Source organism: Aythya marila (genome assembly GCF_965140915.1).
Source record: "Aythya marila genome assembly, chromosome: 14".
In the NCBI taxonomy this organism is placed as follows: Eukaryota; Metazoa; Chordata; class Aves; order Anseriformes; family Anatidae; genus Aythya; species Aythya marila.
This window is the reverse complement of record NC_139055.1, coordinates 15707737-15729760: the sequence shown is the minus strand read 5'-3', so window position 1 is coordinate 15729760 and position 22024 is coordinate 15707737. Positions and strand designations below refer to the sequence as shown.

At 42.0% G+C, this 22024-nt stretch overlaps 1 protein-coding gene across 1 annotated transcript in view; it reads left to right on the top strand.

The window, feature by feature from the left end:
- SPOCK1 (SPARC (osteonectin), cwcv and kazal like domains proteoglycan 1) overlaps window positions 1–12128 on the top strand; it is a 284692-nt gene extending 272564 nt beyond the window's left edge. The window contains exons 8-11 of the mRNA XM_082771421.1: window positions 1239–1460; window positions 2055–2117; window positions 6799–6936; window positions 7963–12128. Of these exons, the coding sequence (XP_082627547.1) occupies window positions 1239–1460; window positions 2055–2117; window positions 6799–6936; window positions 7963–8153 (614 nt within the window). The 3' untranslated portion in view covers window positions 8154–12128. The remainder of the gene's footprint in view (window positions 1–1238; window positions 1461–2054; window positions 2118–6798; window positions 6937–7962) is intronic.
- The last annotated feature ends 9896 nt before the right edge of the window (window positions 12129–22024 follow it).

The window sequence follows — 22024 nt, the reverse complement described above, 5'->3', positions numbered from 1 at the left end:
TCCACGTGGCCATAGCAGAACAAATAGTGCACAGGCAGGCTTATCATGCAGCTGAAGCAACGTGAGCACATGGTACTGGGGCAGGAGATTCAGGTACCCTCTTTATGTGTAAATCCGCAGTTAATGTATGCATGTTCCTGAGTCCTTGTTGGAACTGAGATCCTTATTCTCAGATTTATTAGCACAAATGTACTCTCTTGCATCATAAATAATTTGGAAATTAGTCCTTGTTTGTACCAAGCACTGAAAAATGCAGTGACAGTACGGACTAATAATGCACTGTCTTGTTTGTAAAAGAAGGTAATGCCTCTGTTTTTGTGGGAACTGCAAAATACAGGCACGTGCATCTCATATACATTGTGCGTATCCATATGCATGTCTTGGTCTTCCTGTGGTGTCACTGCTGTTGCAGTCTTTTAAGGATTTGTGCTATTAAGATGAGTGATGACGATGATTTCCAAAGTACTAGAAGAGCAGAATCCTCTTTTGCTGCACTATCCTGGAGCAGGCAAGGACAAATAATGCTGATCACGTGTACAGGAGCACGTGCAGGTCTGTGGAGCACCCAGCTGAAACGCTGCCATTCTTCAGGGGGGAGTCAAGTGAGAGAGATGCTTCCTCCCTTCATACCCCTGACCCTCCACAACAGTACGTGATCCAGATCAAAGCTTCTTGTTGTCCACCACGGGAGGCAGGGCTTTGAAGAGTGAAAAGCTGGGCTGAGAAGTAGAAGGTGAGAGCATGCGAGGAAAGAATTTGATCAGGGAACCAGAAACAGGCCTTGGAAACAGGATTTAAATTGCATTTGGACTCAGCCTGGTTTGAAAAATGAGTGGAGGCAGATCTCATCACATTTCATTTTTTGGAGAATAAGGCCAACACCCTTGGACTGAGGACGGGGGGAAAAAAAAATAAATGTGTGTGTGATGTTTTTTGAGTAGAAGTAACTTTGAATTACAGTAATCAGCAACAAATCTCAGCCCTCTCCACCCTGCAGCTCCTAAAGCATAGGAGTAGCACTCCTTTCTGCCACCATGCTTGGGTGTTAAGCTTTACTGAATCAGTTCAGCCTGAGAATTTTGTTCTGGTTTGGACAAATCCAGTTAATGTTCAGAGTCCAGCCAAAAAAAAAAAATAAAAAACAAAAAAACAAACAAAAAAAAAAATAGAATGGCTTCAGCTTATCAATGATTCCTGTGCTGGTATTCAGCTGGGGATATTTGCCTGTCTTCTTGCAGGATTTGACACCAGCATCCTACCAATCTGTAAGGATTCCTTAGGCTGGATGTTCAACAAACTTGACATGAACTACGACCTGCTGCTGGATCCCTCAGAGATCAGTGCCATTTATCTTGATAAGTATGAGCCATGTGTCAAGCCTCTCTTCAACTCCTGTGACTCCTTCAAAGACGGAAAGCTTTCCAACAATGAGTGGTGTTACTGCTTCCAGAAGCCAGGTGGTGAGTTGTACAATTTGCGGTACAAAGAGAAGTTGTTTGGGTCTCCCCAAGCTTAAATTTTGATTGATTTGCTTGTAGGGATAGTTTTGTAATCGGTAGTTAGCCACACTACAAAGCTTCTGTCTTTAGCACTGGTGTGAAAAGGGCATTGTGTAACTATGCTTAATGTCACAGATGAACTATATTAGCATCCCTTGATGCAGAAACAAAGCAGTGATAAGTGCCAGCACACAGTCTAGAAACAAGCTGTAGAAAGCTCAAGAACTTACTCTCTTACTAATGCAGAAATTAGTCTATAAGCAAATCAAAAAGTAGAGAGCTGGCATTATATCAGTTTCGTGAAAAGAAGAAAAACAATTTAACAATGAAACTGGCCCCCAAACACTAGTCTCAAACAAAGTATGTAGCAATTTTTTATTTTTTTTTTAATTAGTAGAGTTAATGACATAAATTTGTTTTGCAGTACAGTACCAGCATATGGCCCTCTTTCGTTCCCAGGTGTACTGTAGTCTACATTTCATGTCAGGAGTGAAGTCAGTCATTAGAGTCTGTCCTGTACCATCTGGAAACTGATTCTCATCCATTATATTTTAGGCCTTCCTTGCCAGAACGAAATGAATAGAATTCAAAAGCTAAGTAGAGGGAAGAGTCTGCTGGGTAAGTTCGATTACTTGCCATTCATTTACTCAACTAATTAAAGCTTCTGTGATTATTGTAACTTTATACGCAGTAATGGTTTTTCAATTAGAGACTAATGTTTTGAATCAGGAATATGCACCACAGAGTATAGGCCTGAAACTATGAAATTAAACAAATCCTGAGATAGCAACATACAGAACAGGTGTCAGCATGGCAATGGGTTCACAACTAATTTACAGCTCTCAAAAATGCAAAGCCTTATCTGAGCAGGGTGTAATATTGCCTTCATCACCTGGGAGGTCAGCACTAAGCACAGAAGTTGCTTCACACTCAAGCCTCCCACTTTTGATGGAAGGTGCCACAGTGTATAGCCAACAGGTTCATATCTTCTTCCAGTCACGGTGTAATGTATATGTGCCTTGGGGGTCAGTTTTGTCTAATCCTACTTAAAAGTATAACAGTGTATTCCGTGTATATGACACTCAAACCAAACCTCTTCTCACCAGCATCCCGAGCTGTGGCACAGAGAGCGCATGGCAGCTCTGCTGAAATGCATTTCAGGCTTCAGTTTGCTTCTGAGGCTGCTTTTAGGTTGTACTCTGATGTTTCTTGATGCTCGTTAGCAGACCCTGTGAATAGCACTTCTGCAAAGCTCCTCTTTACCAAACCCAGAAGCCAGTGCTTTGAACTACAGGTTCAGATACCTTAGAAACAATCCCGGCCTGGATTCTTTGGTTTAAAATGAGAATAAATATTCCCAAAGGCTACAGGGATTATGGTTTAGTTCCATCATCTTTTCATAGCATGTTCGCATAAAGATTAAGATGTTTCAGAGTTGTAGCTCCTGCTGTGCCTAGCAGTGGGAGTGAAGGGAGGATTGATCGCTCAGCTGTGTGTGTGCTACATTCAGTAAACATTTTGCATTTTTGTTCAAACGTGCGTCCTGGTGGAGGAAGCCACTGTGTGCTCTGTCTCATGGGTCTCATGATTTTCAAAGCCACTTGAAAAAATAAGAAGCCCAGTTCCTAATAGATAGCTTTGGCTATCCCATATTTATTTTATGCTTTGCTGTTATTTGCTGCATGCAATAAATGTCATCTAGGTTGAAACATAAGTGGTTTGTTCCAGTGCGTGGGAAAAATAATGACGGTGTTGCAGGTAGTACAACACACAGGCAGCTGTATGGCATGTCACTGGGATCTGATCACAATAGCAAAATGACAAAGTTACAGCAGTAACAACAGTCCCTTACCACAAATAACTCCTAGTCAACTATATTAAAAAAAAATAAAGGGTAAAAGTGGGTAAGCTCAACAAATCAAGAAACACCAGGCATAGATTGTTCAATAAGCTAGAAAATATTGTGGAGAAGAGCTCTTTGCTTCACCTGCCTTGAAAGTCTGGCTGCATAATGACACCTCTCTGTGAGGTTTTAATCTGATCTCATGGCTATTTATACAGCAGAAAACAGTGTCTTTTCTCTCGACTGAGTGAAAAGTCATGCAAATGGAAAACCAAACATACACGTGACAAAAATACTGCTTGTAGCAACAGTAAAGATTGAAAAGAGAGATGAATATTTTCAGAGAAACTAGGCTTTAATTATTCTCTTTCCTTCTCTGTCCCTGACATACAGAGAACAGCATTTACAGTCTGGACAGTGTGCATGAGGAAGATTTCTGTTCACTTGTATCCATTGATAAAAAATGATGACTTTTGATATTTTGTTCTCTATATATTTTTCAACACACATGACAGTTGCAACAAAGTACTTCAAAGCAATTGCCATTAGATATGTTGAATTCGGAGACTTTCAAATAGAGTCTAGCATCCCAGGGGACTGAATTAAAAAGTAAACAGCACTATTCATCTTTTCCTACCAGATTTATCTAGAGTACAATTAACTGCAGAGAGTGTACTTTTAGAGCATACAACTGTGCATCCTGATAATGCTACTCCCACATCACTAAGGTAATAAATTTCTGCTCCCATCACTATTTTCTTCTATATCAGCCCAGTGAATTGAGCTGGTATAATAGCTAATACAGGGAGCTAGCACTTAATTCTGTCAAGCTTTTACCTGTGTGCTTCACTATCTTTAGCATATAATTATTCTCCCCGTGTCCTCTGAGGAAGGGGAGTGTTATATAGATAAGGAAAGAATGCAGAACTAAGAGACCTAGACTTGGATCCATAAAGAGGATATAGATTCAGCAGCGCTGTTCCAGTTTGCAGGGAATAATTAAATACTGTGGGGACATAGAGAGTCAGGGGAAGCATGATTCCCTAGCCCGAGGAAGTCAGTGGGGAGCAACTAAGGCTGTGAAGTGGTGAATAGTGAAGCTGCTCTAGCAGCAGCCCCCACCACAAAGCGCCACACACGTGGGGAAGCGCTGGCTGTGCAAGCATAGAAGGGAAAGGAAATGGGAACTCCTTTCTCCTCCCAAACTGCACAGCTGTTCTCAGACGCCCAACCAAATTCTAGAGGGAAATGTCCCTGCCAAGTGCAGTGTTTGGATGCCATGCTCCATACCACCAAAACTTGTAGGCAGAGCTTATTTCTAATGCACACAGAGGCTGGTTTTGTGGGGGGTTACAGGATGAACCATCACTCTATGCAACACTTGCTTCCAGTGATTCTCTGTTGTCACCGGATTATCACCTGCACCTGACACACTGACAAGGACATGCTGCAGTCTTCTCCCTGATGGTTGGCAAACACCGTGACGCTAATGTGCTAAATATTTAAAGTTCCAGTGTCACATACAAATTAGCACAAGTTTCCCCTGCAGAAAGAGAAGTACCTTCCACTCCACACTGTGACCCGAAGTGTGAATCCTTTCCACACATAGTTATCTTGGCAGTGAGCCTGGGCCGTATTTTTTTTTCTAATCTATGGCTTTTACAGTCAGCATGGAACATTTTAATACCTTACAAGGAAAGCAGTAAAACTATGTGAAAAGGCCTACTTCAAAGAAGGGAAAGGTTGCATTGCCCAAGGAAAAGAGAAAGGATGAGACAATTTAAAATACAGAGACCATTCTCTGCTCACGCTGTGAAGCCATGTAGGTTCCCCCTTTGGTAGTTCCCTGGAGCCAGATGCACAACTGGTATAGCAGGGGAGCTGAAAATCAGCACCAGAGCACTTTTTCCAAGGTATTGAATTGTCTGATAAACACCTGAAGTGTTTAACAGAGAGAGGCCATGATCACAAATATGAAAGAATACTGAAATAAGGGATCAAACATTCAGCAGTAACTTGCAAAGGTGAATACATGTGCACGATGAACCATTTTTTTATAAATAGCAAAAATGAGTCTTTAGTAGTCATCACTGTGCTTTCACTTGCACATGAATATAGTGGTGGTTCCCATAAGCAAACAAACCATAAGACCATGCTTTGAAGTTATTTAAAATACTTTCATTAATGAAAGTAAAGTGGTCTCCAAAACTGATCAGATATATGATTTCTGCTGATGTTCAAAGATTTCTATTCTGATCTTCCATAACTACATTACTGGCATTTAAACATTAGAAAAGTTCTGTATTACAATGAGTTTGGAAATTCAAGGATTCATTATATATATATATAAATCTGAGATTGACTGACGTCCCCTTTTATGTATTGTCTATGGAAAATTTCATGGCATTTGGGCAGCACCTTCTCATTCATTTTTTTCTTTGAGAAATATAGTGGAAATAGACCCTTTGACACATGAATTGTCTGAAGACATGCAATACACATGGAACTAGTTTAAAAACTTACTTTGTGACCAGTAAATCACAGGTGTCTTTGACAAAGGAGAAAACGCTTTCTCAAAAGTCATTTGAGACAAGAGATTTGGGGCAAGGGTGGGTTTCTGCTATGTTTCAAATTGAAGCAATTGGCAAAGAATGGAAAATGACTGTATTGACCTCCCCTGGGAATAAAGCTAACTAGTCTCAAAGGACAAGAGAGCTTTTCATACTGAAGTACATTTAGTGTACCTGCTGAAAGTGGTGGGAACAATAACACGGGTTCCTCCCGAGAGTTTGCCTGTCTGTGGAAGCCAGAAGGAACCACATTCTGCAGGGCTGAACTGTATTGGTATTATTCTGAGATAAATCTTAGGCTTCAAAGCTGAAGACGTAGGGATTTCAGATCCCGTTGTCCCTCTCTGTAAAGCTTATGCATTAGTTCTTCTAAGCATGGGAACTCTCAGTAAGGCAGAAGTTGTGCTTGCGATTAATATGAATAGCAAGCAGATGGCAGATACCTTCCAGGGATAATTACAGTGTTGTGGGAAGACGTGTATGATAAACACTGAAGGAGTGCAAATGGAAGGGAAATGCAGAATTAATGAAGTTGGGGTAATATTCCAGTTGGGAAGAAAAGCTTAAAACCCAGAGTTAAATCTGCAAGAGGCTCTTTGGGAATATCAATCATTCGGAGACAGACAAAACCTATCTTTAGTAGCATATGCCTTCACCCTCCATGTGCTATCACAAACATTCATGCACTGTGCAGTGACCAGGGTGCCTGAAAATAGTTAATCATATATAATTTCTGCTCCCCTTTAGGCACCAGATAATCACAAGTACTTCCTTGCCAACATTGTGAAGATCTTAATGTAACTAAGAGACAAGTTCATAACACTCTATATGCCTGCTTTGTTGTATAGAGGCTTGTATCACTGATTATACCTTATATTTTATTCAGGTGCTTTCATCCCACGGTGCAATGAAGAAGGTTATTACAAAGCCACTCAGTGCCACGGCAGCACAGGGCAGTGCTGGTGTGTTGATAAGTACGGGAATGAGATAGCTGGCTCAAGAAAACAAGGGACAGTTAGTTGTGGTGAGTAATGATGGTCTCTCCTCAGATAGCAAAGGAATTAACATCGTTGTAAGCCCTGCCATTGCTGTAAGATGAAGTACGATAACACAAGTGACAACAGGGAAACATAACTACCAGTGTTCAGCATGCTCCTTTATTTTCCCATTCATATTACAAATGGGCCCATATACACATCTTTGTCCTTTGGGCTGAGGGGCTACAGCAGAGGGAAGCATGCAATAGCCACTGATAAGATGTTTTTGCTGCCAGCTTGGGATATGTAGTCACTGATAATTAAGGCTATGGGACTGCTATACAAGGTTATTAAATGTATTGTTCTGTATACTTTGGAGCACACATGGACAGGAATATCATGAACAATGTCTTTCCAGACAAAGGAAGGCCAATCTGTAAAATTTTATGAATCAGCAATGAAGCCCCAAAATAGCTGACAGTACAATAGTAAACTCGCCAGTTAGCTCTTATACCTACACAAGCAAGATTTTAGTGGTATTGGGTATTAGTGATGGTTGTGGATGCAGCTGTTCTAATTCCAGAAAGAAGAAGAAAAAAAAAAAAAAAAAAGAGTGACCTAGAAGGTCTGGGTTGCCCAGAACTGAATCAGTGGTGTTAGGCTAAATAGGTGTACTTGCAAAGCATGTTTTATGCACTTAAATAAAATCAATCTGTGGATTATTTTTAGACTGGTTTATTTAGTCATGATGCATTGAAAGCATTCGCAAATGAGTAATTCTTTTCTGGCCTGCATGCATGTGAACTGAGTCAATACTCACCTCAAAATCAGTTGAGCATCTGGGTGTAGGGTAATGCATTGTTTTTCAAGCAAGTAAAATTTTTAGAGTAAATTAATATATATATATTTATCCCATTAGAATAAAAACTGAAATTTAGAGGTTTTTTTCAAGAACAGCTAAGAGAATTAATTTTTAAAATAACACTGCAAATGAGCTTGAATGACAAGGGTAGTGACAAACAACGGATTGGGTGTCATGTGAGGAAATGACTGTTCCTGCTTACCTATTTCAGAAGAAGAGCAGGAAACCTCAGGGGATTTTGGCAGTGGTGGATCTGTTGTGTTGCTGGATGATTTGGAAGAGGAACCTGAAGCAGCAAAAAAAGACAAAGAAGGAAAACTGAAGATTCATGTAAGAGCAGCTAATGAAGATGACGAAGATGAAGATGATGATAAGGATGATGAAATTGGCTATATATGGTAGTGCCCATCATTCTAAGGACTCACATTTTGCACAATATTGCAAGTCACATCATATCTCTGCAATTGTATCTGAGAGTACCTGGCACAAATATTCCCTCTCTACTGAGTTTAATTTTGTATGGTCTCTTTAATTTGGAAGACAGCTTTTTCTTTTTTTTTTTCCAGTGAGGACTGTTTGGAATTCAGCTTTTGTTCAGTTGGTTTGGGGGATTTTTGTTCTAATCCACAGGGGCAATGAATTTTGTTTCAAAAACATTTCATGTCTTAATCCTCAATTGCACAGCTTATGAAATATATTGTGTGAAAGAAGAATCACAGAAGGGGCTCAGCAAACTGGCACAAGGTTTAGGAGTCCTTCTGTTGTTATCAAACATAGACACTTTGTATCATAAATTGTTACCTGGATCATATCAGAAACAGTAATTTTTCTTTCATGAAAAAGGAAAAGTAGGCGTCTCCTTCTCTATTCCATATTTGTTGTGTTCCTCTAGGGTAAGTCTCTTTGGATACTGATTTCTGGCTTCCTAGCACCAGGGGCTTAATCCAGAAAGAAACCCTCTGGTTTGGTGCTGATTTTATTCTTACTTTCTTTGAGAATGAGTCCAACAGGCTTAGCCCAGCCCACGCTGAAAACCAAACCCACTGGAGCATAGATCAGCTCTCTGACAGAGTTATTTTGGTTAAGCAACATGGCCTTGATCTTGAGAGATGCTGAGAACCTGCAGCTATCACGGACCGAGCCCTGTGGGCAGGGAACAGAGTCCGTCTGACTATCAAAGTGTTTGAGCAAAGAGTGTCATCAATTTGTAGCAACATAACCGCCTCCACAGGCATTCTTCAGCTCCCGTCTGACCTCATTTGCACTAAGTGCACTAATGTCACACAGGCAGCCTCTGCTCCCAACTCACACACCGTGGGTCTGTCTGGTGTTTATTTACTCTAAGCAATCCCTCATTGCAAAGCTGTATAGCTTTCAAAGACACTAACCATCAAAAGTAATAAGCTGTCATTTCTATAATTTAAATAGTTAATATTTATTTGGCCTGTTTAAAATAGCAACTTTATTTGGGAGTGTTTCAAAAGCTTAACTCCTCTGCTCAGTGTGACAAGCTGCACACTCCTAACACACACGTAAAAGAGACTAGTATTAAAACACAATCTGTGACTCCCTCAGCATCATCCCTGTATTTATAGCTCTACAATTGTATCACAGCACACTGACATTAAATTATTTGCTGTGTCCTTTCCCATGGCAGTTCTCTGATGCAAGAATATACTGTGGTGACCTTTCATTATTTTTGCTGTTTTTCAGAAATGCTGCCCATTGATGTCGATGAGTTACAGCAGGAGTGCATTTGGCAGATCAATATTTCTAAAGGGAAAAAAAAGCCTTTTGGTTGTAGATGACTAGTATATAACTTTGACTGGGCAGTCTGCACATGCTTTGAGAGCATTCCTGGCTCCCCCTCTGGCTGTGTGACTTGGGTGTGTTTGTGTGAGTTCTTTGGCTTGTGGCTTTCATGATCAGAGGCTGCCATTTGGTGCTTCTCCTCAAGGTCAGGATCAGTAAATGGTGACCGACCACCAGGGAGGCGTGTGGCAGCCCTTAGCAGTGTGCTAGAGCCAGTTCTCTCGCTGGGAGAAGTTGCAGGAAGGGCCACATTGGTTGGAGGCGTTTAATGAAAGCCCGAATAGTGTAAATATTTCAGTGTGGATGCTTACGTGACAAGGCATTTTCAAGGTTTCAAACTCAAGGGAAAGACAGCACGTGAGCTCTTTGCCAGTCCAGCAGGTGGGACTCCCATAGCTTTGGACGTTTTTCTGGGTACCATAATTGAGCTGCTGGGTTGGGAAGCAGCTGTAAGTATTTTAGCAGTGCCCATGATTTGCCTATGATTTATTTTGCAGAATGAAAAATGTGCTTATTACATAGAGAAATAATTAGACTTTTTTTTTTTTCCTCTGAATTAATGTTGGCTCTAGATGTGCTGACAGTATGGAGTCAAAACATATTCCAGAGAATTCCTTTATGCTAGGAAAGCAGGGACATACCGTGCTGGTTGGCAGAAGTCACTTTTCCAGAAACACTGTCCCAGGAGCTGTGGTCCTCACACCTCTTCAGAGCCAATGCCCACTGCAAAACCTGTTAGGGCTCTGCAGCCCATCTCCCCGTCCGTGCAGGACCTCTGCATTCAGATGGGAGTGGAAAAGCAATACAGAAAAGGCAGTCCTTTCACACACCACATGTTGCAGGGGCTCGGGCGTTGTCTCCTCTTTCATTTTCTTTTTCTCTAGATCGATGATCTGGGAACAAATACCAAGCCTGCGCGCACGCACACACACACACACACACACACATGTACACACAGCCCCACTGGCCTGGGTTCGTGTTGATGCCCCTATCCAGGTGATCATTCAGTTACCTGTTCCAATTGGTCTTCCGAATCTGGGCCAGCATCAGGAAAATACAATTTTATGGACTATGTTCAGTAGGCTACAGCGACAGCACAGTTTAAAGAGAATGATATCAAATAATAATGTGTCATAGCCTTGTCAGGCAGACGTCAGACAAACGTTTGTGCTTTGAGTGGCAGCTCAGACTGCGGTTTGCTTTGAGCATGTTACCCAAAACTACAAAGCTATTTAACAAAGCCCTTCTGAAATCCACTGGCATTGGTCAGTGGTCAGGGGAACTGCAGGCTATATAAACATGTACGTTTGTGTACATTTATATACATATTTGTGTGTATAGATGTATATTTATGTACACACATATAATGTAGATACATGTGTCCAATTTGAGACATTCCTCTAAGAAGATGCTTTATTTCTTTAAAAGGAACCAGCCACTCTACCAAGAACCAGTTCTTTGTTGGATCAAGCCCCTTCCATTCTTCATGCTTTGTAAAAGATTTAATTTGCTTGCGGCTTAATTGAATTCCTTTCTTTTCTTCTTTTTCTTTTATTTTTTTCCTTTTCCTTTTTCTTTTTTCTTTCTATTTTTTTCTTTTTCTTTTTCAAAGCAGAACTTCCCATCTGAATCAAGTCATTGACCTTTCAAATATTTTCTTATTGTGAAAAATGGAATCAGAGTTGTCCCGTTCTTTTAGAGACACAAACCAATTTTTAATCTCATTTTCTTTTCATATTAGAGACTATGAAATACTGTTAGGCATTGCTTTATGGTTCAAGGTGTCCTTTTAACTACTGTGGTTAAATCAAAATCTCCTTGAGTTCAGATTTCAGCACAGTTGGGTTTTTTGGGTCATTACTAGACTTTGCTGTGAACACAAAGAATCCTTTTCCTTTTTTTTGCCCTTTTTAAGCCGTTCCATACTATTATTTTAAACCATTAGAAATGTTTATTTAATATTTATTCTACAGTTTATATTGAAAATGTAAAGTTTATATTTAAAACAACACTGTTTGTTAGTGAATGCTTCTCTTTGCCTCTCCAGCCTAGTCTGTTAGTCTCAGTGTACATTTCTGGCATGGGAATATTTTGATATTAGAAGTTTTGTAGCATTTTTCCCCTCAAGCAGCAACTGACATAGATCTAAGGTCATCACTCGATACAGACCACCAGATCGCCCGAGCTTAGCTTCCTACATTTGTTGGCTTTTATTGCAGGCCCTTCTGTACGCCATTCAAGTTCCTTTAATACATAGACTGCTTTGTACAGTTACTATACATCAAAAAGCCCTTTCTACAGTAGGTGGTTTTTGGTCTTTTTATACTTTTCTCAATGCTGTTGATGTCCGTTACTGTTAAATGTGTAGATCTGTAAGGAGAGATCCAAATATTATGTGTTTCAGTTTGATGTCCCTACTGTAGATGGATGTAGACTATCATAGTAAGTAGAATTGCATAGTAAATTCTGAATGCTTTTTCCATAAGGAGTTAAGTGGAATGTGAACATTTTGCTATATTTCTTTGGTTAACTGTAAATGCTTAACTGTAGTCTGAAATAGTTGCATTTTTGTCTGTCTCAATAAATTTTAATTTGTCTGCGACTCCTGATTGCCTGTCTTAAATTTTATTAAACTTTGGGGATCAAAAATACAGCAGTACCTTGAGTCAGCATTTAATCATGCATGGAAATGGATGGTCTTTTATATTTGGTTTATACCTTTTACCTCTGTTCAATGTCAGCTGTAATCTGTGAAGTTAATGTAAGGTCTCTAGAAAGCTGTATTTTAAAAGCAGTAATGAAACCAAACTGAAAGCAATAGCTGTACCAAAACCAGAACTTTACAAATTAAATTAAAATTGTTTCTTTAAGGAAACTAGCTGTAGAATGGGTGGGGGAAACTTTCAGGGTTATTTCCTCCCCTGTTTGCAAATCACATTTTTATATCTCTTCTGAAGGTTTTCTGGGCAATTCTGTAAACACAGCCACATTCACATTGTTATATACAGTATAAATGAAGACAAAAACATTAAATACAACTGGGGGGAAGCCATTCTCACTTATAAATAGTTTTTGCGACTCTGTTACTAAATTTTGGCTTCCACTTTATTAACTAAGTTTAAACAGGAAAGGTTATTACAGTGCTAATTACAGAATTTAAAATGTTATCACCTTTCTTCTGTATGTGCAAATATTTTAGTTAATATTAAAGTACCACATGAAAGAATTAAATACATTTTCAAATATTAATGCAATTATGATCTCATCTAATAGATTTATAACGTCTGTCCTTAAGCTGTTGGCTGAGCTGTCTCATCTAGAACCAGAAACTGCCCAGAACCTACCTTAAACTTCTGTTAAATTGATCTCATTCATTAGTTTATTTTTACTACTGGTAACCCACATTACTTTCCAGTATGCTGCCTTACCTGACTCTTGAGAAGAAATGAGCTTTTCCCTTTCCAAAACCCATGAGACTCTTTGAAGTGCTTGGTCTTTCCTGTTTAAGTGATTCAGCTGCACCAGATGCCAGACTCTGTGGGGGCTGGAAGGCAAACACACAAACAAAACCCTAAATTTAAAAGTGTGTGAGCTGCTAATGAAGTGGAGGGTATGTTTTGTCGTTGTTTGTTTTTGTTTTTCAAATCCCTTTGAGATTCAAAATTGCAGGTATCTTGCAAGCCTTGTTTTGTATCACACATGCATTGCTACACACACACACTCATCTATATACAAGTTTATAGATTCATACACGCTGTTTTTGGGTCATCTGCCCTGAGAAGTGTTGGTCAGGGCTAAAATATGCCAGAACAGCTGGAGCATCATCTGCCCCATCACTGCCATCCCTAGGGAGCCCCTGTAGAGAAAACCAGCAGGTCCCTCCTGTGACCACCTTCCTGCTTCAGTGAATATTGTCTTCAGACTCCCCTGTTTTGGGATATCCACTTCTGGGAATTTCTTACATGCCCCATATAAGGTTGACTTGGCGTTTTATAACGTGTATGCTGCTAATCTCTTCTGTAACAACTTGTACTGGCTAAATGATGTGAATGGGTCCTTGGGTTTCATATATTAAAATACTCGTAGCAGATTATGTCCCTCTTGTCGTGTCTTGATAAGGTTCGTTGTTCTATATCTAGCTTTTCCATGATTCTCTTTTCCATTTTGGACTAATCTGGGACTAATTCTCATGAACTCCCAGCTAAGGGATACACTCTTTGCCTTCCAAGTGATATTGAAGAGTGTCTGCTGCTGAAACATCTCTCCAGCAATGATAAAAGGTCAGTCTGGCCTAAAAGTAAAGAGATTAGCAGGGATAGCTCTTACCTGGAGGATGACCGAGTCCCTCCAAGTAATACCTCTGTGTGAAAAGGGACATACGAGACAAATTATAAGATTAAAATGTTACAAGGAAATAACCTTTTTCCCCCCACTTTCCAACATATAAATATTTTTCCAATGTTCCTAATATTGTTTTGATAATGACCATACTTGTTTTATTTCTAAAAACTCCCCTGACAGATGCGTGCTTACACACAGATGCACACACGCAGTCCTCTCTCATGAATTTTCCTGTTGAAAGCCACAGCTATAAATCTTTAGCATCAGCACCTTCGCTGATGATTAGTTTCATTTGTCTTAAATACTGACAATCAAACCGTGAGATACTAAAAAGGAAAAAAAAAAAAATGTCACAACAGCTTTGCACACTGTACAGCTTTTCAAATAGATTAAAAGGAGGCAGAGTGTTATTAATAAGCTTTTGCTTTTCTGAGCACTCCCACCGTCGAAACAGGACCATCTTTTCTAGAGGAGGTTTGGGCAGTGTGAAGAGCAGCAGGCTTTATGCAGTCTTAGAAGAAGGAAAAAAATAAGGGGTAAAACAAAGATTTACATAAGTAAGAATGAGAATAACAGCCCCACTGAATGTGGATGCTTTCAGGACAGATCCTACTTTTCTCCAGGCCAATGGAAAATTCCTGCTGACTTGATCAGGATCAGTCCATCACAACCCACAAACCGCAGAGGCAGGTTTTTGCTCTGAGCTGGGTTGTTCCTGTCCCCTGTGTGCAATAGCTAGTAACTGCTTGAAATGAATCCCTGAAAGCTAGGTTAAAAAAAGGAAAAAAAAAAAAAAGAAAAAAAAAAAGAAACAGTGGCAGTCCAGAAGGAAGGTAAGTGCATTTAGATTTTACCAGCACTATATCAGCCCAATAATGAGGCAAAGGTATGTAAAAAGCTCTAATGTGTGCCTTAAATGCCTATGAAGCCACCCTTCCAGCTGTAGCTCGGCAAGAAACCCCACTGCTGACACCAGATTTAGAAAGAAATATGGTGTCTGGCAGCTACTAGGCTCAAGTATCAACTTCTTTCGGGGCTCACTATAAATTCCTGCAATTCCATGCTAAAGAGTTGGGAGAGAGAGAGTTCATAAAGAAAACTTAAAATGCAGGGTCTCTGCCAGGTAGTAACTGCCTCTCCCCATCTATAGTTACTCAATAAAAATCATTGCTGGAGCATGACTCCACTTCCATTCCCAGCCAATACATTTGCAATCTGGCCCTTAAACATGGGAAAATCCACCCCAGAGCATATTGTTAGAAGAAAGGTCCAGAAATGCATTGGCTTATGCTTTGAAAACATATTACCTAAACTGACATTATTTGCAGGTTTTGTTACTGATTTTTCAATGCTGAATATCGCAAAATCAGTCAACGCAAATATGGCCAAGTAAGAGTCTGCAGGAGCAGGAACACCCCGACAAGGATTTGCTCCATCACAGATGACTTGTCAATTTATCACAAGTGGCAAGGAATTGACCTACATAACTACTAGCCTAAAGTAAAATTAAATAAAACGACGTCAGTTACAAGATGTAGGTTTTCCACAGATTAATGTAGGCCATTGAAATATGGTGGGTTACAAGGGGCTGTTAGAGCAGATCGATATTCCCATTGCTTTTGGCACCTTTGCTTGACAGTGCCGCTGCTGCTCCCTGGCTCGTGCTGCAGTGGTGTTGGCTAAGGGAGAGGATCTGGGGTGCAAACCCATGCCCCCAGTCATTGCCTCCGACCCCAAGGGCAGCATCGGCCAGGTCTGACTGGTGGGCAGTATATCCATTTATACAAATGGGCTTGTCATACATTTATTCTGGCAAGTGAGAGAGAGCAATTTAATTCAGCTGGTTGCTGTGGTAGAGAGGAACATCAGGCTGTTAAACTACCTAAAATAATGCTGTCTCCTCTCAGAGCAGGGCTGAGGTCCCGTCTGGTCTCAAGGCCAATTTCCAGCCTCATTTGAACTCATTCTTTCCTAACTGATTCTTCAGTAGGTGGTCGTTTTTTTTCCCTTGTTTCTTGTTGTGTTTTTTTTTTTTGTTTTTTTTTTTTTTAATTTTGTCCCCAAGCCTATGAGTTAATTAAGTTTTAACAATGAGCTGTATCACTGTAGAACAGGATATCTGATTGCTCATCTCTTTTACATAATTGATTAATTAATAACCTCACTAATTGAGTCTCATGAAACCCCCTGTTAAACTGGAGCAAGGCTATGTCCCAAACCATCGCTGGTAGGGTTACATTAACTTCAGGACATTTTGGCTGCCCTATCTCCCCCAATCCCACAGTGCAAGGCACTTCATCAGCTTGCTGGGGCTATCGGGCTGCTGCATGCTACATGTTTTGGAGGGTGAACCTTGTCTTCTTCTGCCCCACAGCATTTCAAACCTGCTCCCCCCCTTCTCTCAAGCCCCTGACAGCAACCTCACTGCTGTTTTACACCGCCAGCCATCGCCGACATCAGGCCGGAGCGGTACAGCCCCAGCACCAAGTTGAATTGGCAGCGTTTTGTAGCACTTCGGGCCAAACTCGAGTGCCAGCACGGCTGTAGGACAACAGGCCGAGCAGCCGCCCTCTGCTACCCGCAGCACCACACGCTGAGCTCTGCTCAAAGGCCCTGTCGGATGGGCTGTGACCAGAGCTTTCCTCGGGAGCAATCACAGCTGAAATAAGGCGGAAAGGCATGGATTCTGTGCTGCTTAATGGAAGAGGACTATCCACAGTAATCACCACCGTCAATAGTTTGCATTTTAATGCCATTTCTCTTCTTGCTATTACCCCCTCACCGCAGAGCACAACGTATCTCCACCACCAAGTGCCTCCCCTCCCTCACCGTGGCTTTCAGGAGGCCGGGGAGCAGATCTGCCAGCCCTCATCCACCTCCCACACCCTGGAAACAAAGTGGGTTAAAATCTTTCACAGTAGCCAAACAGCCATTTTGACGTGCACCTGCAGGAGAACCTAAGGACAGTGGTCCTTTATTTCTGAATATCACATGGACACGAAGACACCGGGGAGGGAAGGGGAAAGTGGGGTGAATCAGGAGACAACAGTCATCAAAATCCCTTTCTAAATGGCTGAACCAGGGAAGATAAATGTCACTCCTCTTCTTTTAATCTCTCTATAGCGGGGTGCAAAAGGCTGGTGGCATCGCCTTTGCCAGGGCAGTTTGTATGGCAGGGTGGAGGTAGGAAGAGGGCCGGTAACGCACCATGCTGCCACAGAGCGAGTGCAGGTTTTGAGTAATGGATCTGAGGGCTAATACATCGTACCTGCCAGCTCCAGGAGCCCTGATAACCACGTCTCTTCTCGTTTTCCTTTCTCAGCCTTTTCCAGATTTACCAACACAAGTTTTCCCCGAAGAGGGATCACATTTCAGGCCTGAAATGCTCTGATTATTTACAGTTTGTCACGCCATAATTTATATTTATTGTTTGTGGCTCTTATTTACACGTGTTCATTATTTTCCTATTTTAGTCATTTATCCTGCATGCCCCCCCCCCCACTTTTTCAATTATTTCCTACACTCGCAGTTTATCAATTATATTGCCAAGATGCTTTTAGAGAGCATAATTTGTTTCTAATGCATGATTTTTTGACAGGATGATTTGTTTTCATGTTTGTAGAGAATTTTAAGATGACAGTGACTCTAGGGCAGGGAATAAAAAGTTGTGAAGCTGTTGCTTGTGGAGCCTTGGTCTCCAGGTTTCTTACATGCAGAATTGCATTGGGAGCATTCATCAGCCTGCTCATCAAGTGCACATTGGTTCAAGCCTCGGTGCAGTTTCCCTTTTCCCAGAAGAGTACTAGAAGCTCTCAGAAATCATACGACTTCCCTCTGTGCTGCTCCCCTAACAGCCAGCATTGCCGAGTCCCTCTGGAGCGTGCTAAAATAATGCTCCAGGCAAACATCAGGGGGGCGAAAGGGTCTTTGAGCCTTGCCAGCTCCGGTGGACCTCAGACACGGTGTTCTTTTCAGAGTAATCATCTCTAATGATGAGCACTGAAGAGCCCTGCTGTCCACCGTGGAGTTTGGTTAGGGAGCAAATGGAGCCTCTCCAGCAAAGTGCTGCCGCAGCAAGGCTCCCTGCTTGGCTGGGACAGTGGTGTGCAGCCCCCCAGCTCCTGCTGCGTTGGTCACTTTACTTCTTAGCAGCACTGGGGGATTTGTCCTGATGCCTGGCTGTTGCTCTGAGAGCTTCACAGGCTGCCATGCCCAGGCTGGTGAGGCAAGAAGAGCAAGCAGCCCTGCAGAGACTGCCAAAAAGCACAAATCCTCCCACTGTCCTGCAAAGACATCCAATGTGCTTTGCTCTGGGACGTGTTACCTGCTTTTACTCATTTATTCAGGCAGTTTGGCCTTTCCAACGGGTGGCAGCTCTCCAAAGAGGTGACAACACATTGGCCAGTATTCGCTCTCTTAGCGGTCCACATCCCTTGTCCAGAGCTGCACATTGCTCTTGGCCTCTGGAAGCCTTTTAACATATCCACTGCTGTGTATGGCTCTTTGAGACAGCAAAAGAAGTGCTGGAAAACATCTCAGCTTTGTTGATTAATTGTTTTTCCTCCTTTCTGTGCTCATCAGCTGCCAGGAATGATCCAGTCTGTGTATGGCTTCCTAGCACGAAGTCTTTCATGGCTCCAGCATCCTCCAGGAAATACCCTGCAATACTCAACCTCAATTTACCAGTTTGCAGCTCCAAGCTGTGACTGAGCTAATAGTTTTCCAGTTTTAGCCTCATCCCACCTTCAGAGTAAGGTGAAGGAAAAAGGTAAGATTTTTCCCTAGGCCGCTTTGGGTCAAAGACTCATTTTCAGAAAAGTTGCACATCCACGAGGGAGCAAGCAGTCTGCTGGGACACAGCACAGTACAGGCAGAAATGCCAGCTCAGCAGGGACTCTGGCCCAGAGGAAATCTTTGTGCCTGTGGGTTTTGAGGCCCAATATTCAGCCGGGGTCGCTCTGCTGCAGCTGCTAGACCTGCTTTCCTTTGTGGTTTCTGCCACCAAACCCCACAGCCTCAGAGCATTTTGCTCCTGTGATCTGATATTTTCTGTCCAGCAAGGCTGCAAGGGAGGATTTATGTTAACAAGGTCCAAAGCAACCATGTCAGACTGTGAGCTGCTGAAAGCAAATCAGGCTCTGTCTCAGCAAAAACCCCAATTAACTGGGCAATGCTGCACCAGTAACAGGGAGATGTGGCACTCTGCTCCAGGCTGAATTTTAAAATGCCAGAAAAGAGACTGGGGATGTTTGAAAGGGTTCATGTTGGGTGGGGGAGACAATAGCTCCTGCTGAATGAGCCTGGTGCCATCCAAGTGGTTTTGCTGTTTTCAGTTTTTTACTTTCTGTGTGTATTTCTGGAGCTTGCTTCAATACCATTGATAACAGTGGCTGCAAGAAAAACAAGGGGTGTGTCTTTAAAGGACTCAGACCAAATCAAAGGGCTCCCACATGATGTTTCCCATATCCTCCCACCCTGCGCTCTGCCTCGTTTCCTGAAAACCCTTCCCGGTGTCCCAGGCCCTGCCGGCAGGACAGACAGCTTCCAGATGTTCCAGCTCTGCCCAGCTGAGAAACCATTAAATGCACAAAGCTGCCTACCTTGTGAGATGGACAGTATTCCACAACTGAAATATTTTCCTTTTTCTGACCTAAAACCTGCATTCATGGCTTGTTGAGCCGATTTTAAGCAGCAATCCATTTCTGACAGTTAAAACCATCTTTGGAAAAGTATATTTAAGTAAATGCTTGGAGAAGGTAAGAGATGGTAAGAACACATTTCTGAAAGTATTTTTATATATAGAAATCAGAGCTTTTCACAGGGAATCCTATAAATTAGTTTTATGGGTCTCTAAATTTGGAGTTTGGCATACAAAATGGGGGAGTCAGAAGCAAATTTTGTAGGATTTCATATGGCTGCGTATCAAAGAGCATAACCACTTAACAGAGAAAAAAGCTGTACATGTCTTAGAGATGAAGCTTTGTGTAATAACACCGGACGTAATGTATACATCTTACAAATGGGAAATCAGATTGGATGCTTAATTCCCAGATTGGGTACATTAAAAAAAAGGTAGGGTCATTTACGTTAAAAGAAACGTATCAGCACAGCTCCACTGAAAGTACGTTGCTGTAGGAGACAAGCACCAGGGAGGACCAGAGCTGCTATTTTTGGAGCGGAAGGCATCAGAGGAGATTCGTTGTCATCCTGCAGTGCTTAGGAGGGCCTTTGGAATCTTTTCATCTTTTTACGTTTTGAGTTAAAACTAGCATTTTATTGGCAAAGCTATCACGTAACAGCAACGGTTAGCAGCAGACAGGCTGTGGATTCATGGTGTCTTTTGGGCGCAGAAGCAACGAGCTCCCTCCTCTGGCACCCACCACGGCTGCTTCCCTAGGACGGAGCTGCTGCTTTTATCCATGGCAAGATCCCTTTAGCCCCTGTGTAAGTCCATGGGAATCTGACATTAATGGATGCCCACTAAACAGGCTTCCTTAACCTACAGCTATTTCAGAGGAGATATTTTGGGCAAATGCACGTCCCTGATTTTCCATTGCTGCTGTTACAAAAGGACTCATTGAACATGGGACCGTTCATGCTCCAGGTGGAGCACTGCCTTTCTTCTACAGCTCTGCAAATGATTTATTTTTTTTCAGTGATGATTTATTGTATTTTTTTACAGCTATTTGCCTCTCAACTTTCTGCACAGCAAGGTCCTGTTTTTTCACCTTCAGTCTGACTTTGTAATCCATGGTTGGTTTTAAATCAGCCATTCAGCGTGGTAATGAATGGATTAACTTTCTGCTTTCTGATGAATAGTAGCAAAAATGTTTCTGAATTATCAAAAAATAATTGGAATTAAAATTGTAAATGGTTTCTACAAGGGACGTTTTTGTAATTAGTTGAGTCCGTGCAATAAAAGCTATAATAAATAACAAAAAAATGTGTTTACCTAATCACTGGAAAGTGCACATTAGCTCTCCAATTAGAAGTCCCTCATGGCTCTACTACAAACTGTCCAAAGACAGAAAATAATTTGTTTCATGCTTTCCTTAGCAGGCAGAGGAAACTCCATCAGTTCCAGTTGTGCATGCCCATGACTGCAAAGCCGGCTGCAAACTTAATTGCCAAAGTCGGGTTCATTTCTCCCAGTGAGTCCCTGCCACCTCCCCACACCTTGCCCTGTGGGGAGGCTGACAGCAGAGCTGGAATCAGCTACTGAGGTCGGTACAGATGCAGGATGTTGATTTGGAGCTGCCCAGGTGGCTCTGCATGAGCTGAGACAGCAGCGGGGAGGGATGCAGGAGGGACCACTGCATCCACAAATGTCTGCATCTAGGTTGAAGCTCTTTAAAACCAAAACCAACCACCCAGCAAACTGTTGCATCATTTCACTGGATTTCAGGAGAAGGTCAAATAGCTGCTGCTAGTACATTTACTCTGTTTCCAAAAATGAGCACACTACAGCTAAAGTTAAACAACATCATACACATGCAAATGGCACTGCTGCGCTACAGCCAGTTCATCTGATTACAATTTTCATGCCTCTCCGGAGGCAGGAGTGAGATTCTTGTTGTTAGAGCCAGCACTGCAATGCACTTTACTGCACAAGTGTTTATCAGCTCTGTATTGAGTCGATTGGATACTCCGTGTGCTTCGAATGAAGCACCTGCACAGGCATGGTGCTGGATGCAGCCGTCAAAAAGTGCCGGCAGCTCCCAGCTGCATCAGGGCCAGCTCCAGGTGTGGCAAGAGCTGCGCGTTGTGACCCCACAGGATAACACATCTATTTCTGCCCCACGGACCTAATTACTGGGAGATAACTGTGCTTGTGGGGGTCATACAGGAAGGACAAATGGGTGACATCCACAGCCAGATGTATAAATCACGGCGCCTAGCACAGCTCCAGCCCCTGGCAGCCGCAGGCATTTCTGGTGCCCCACACTCAGGTGCAGCAGATGAACCCATGCCTCCCTCCCATTGCCAGGCCAGCAGAGTCCTGTAGAATGAATAATTACAGCTTGTGCTCATTTCAGCTTTTTCCTGAACATCCCTAAGGCCCAAACACCACAACACCCTTCTAAAACTTTTCAATCCAAAACTCTTCTCCTGAAGAAGTC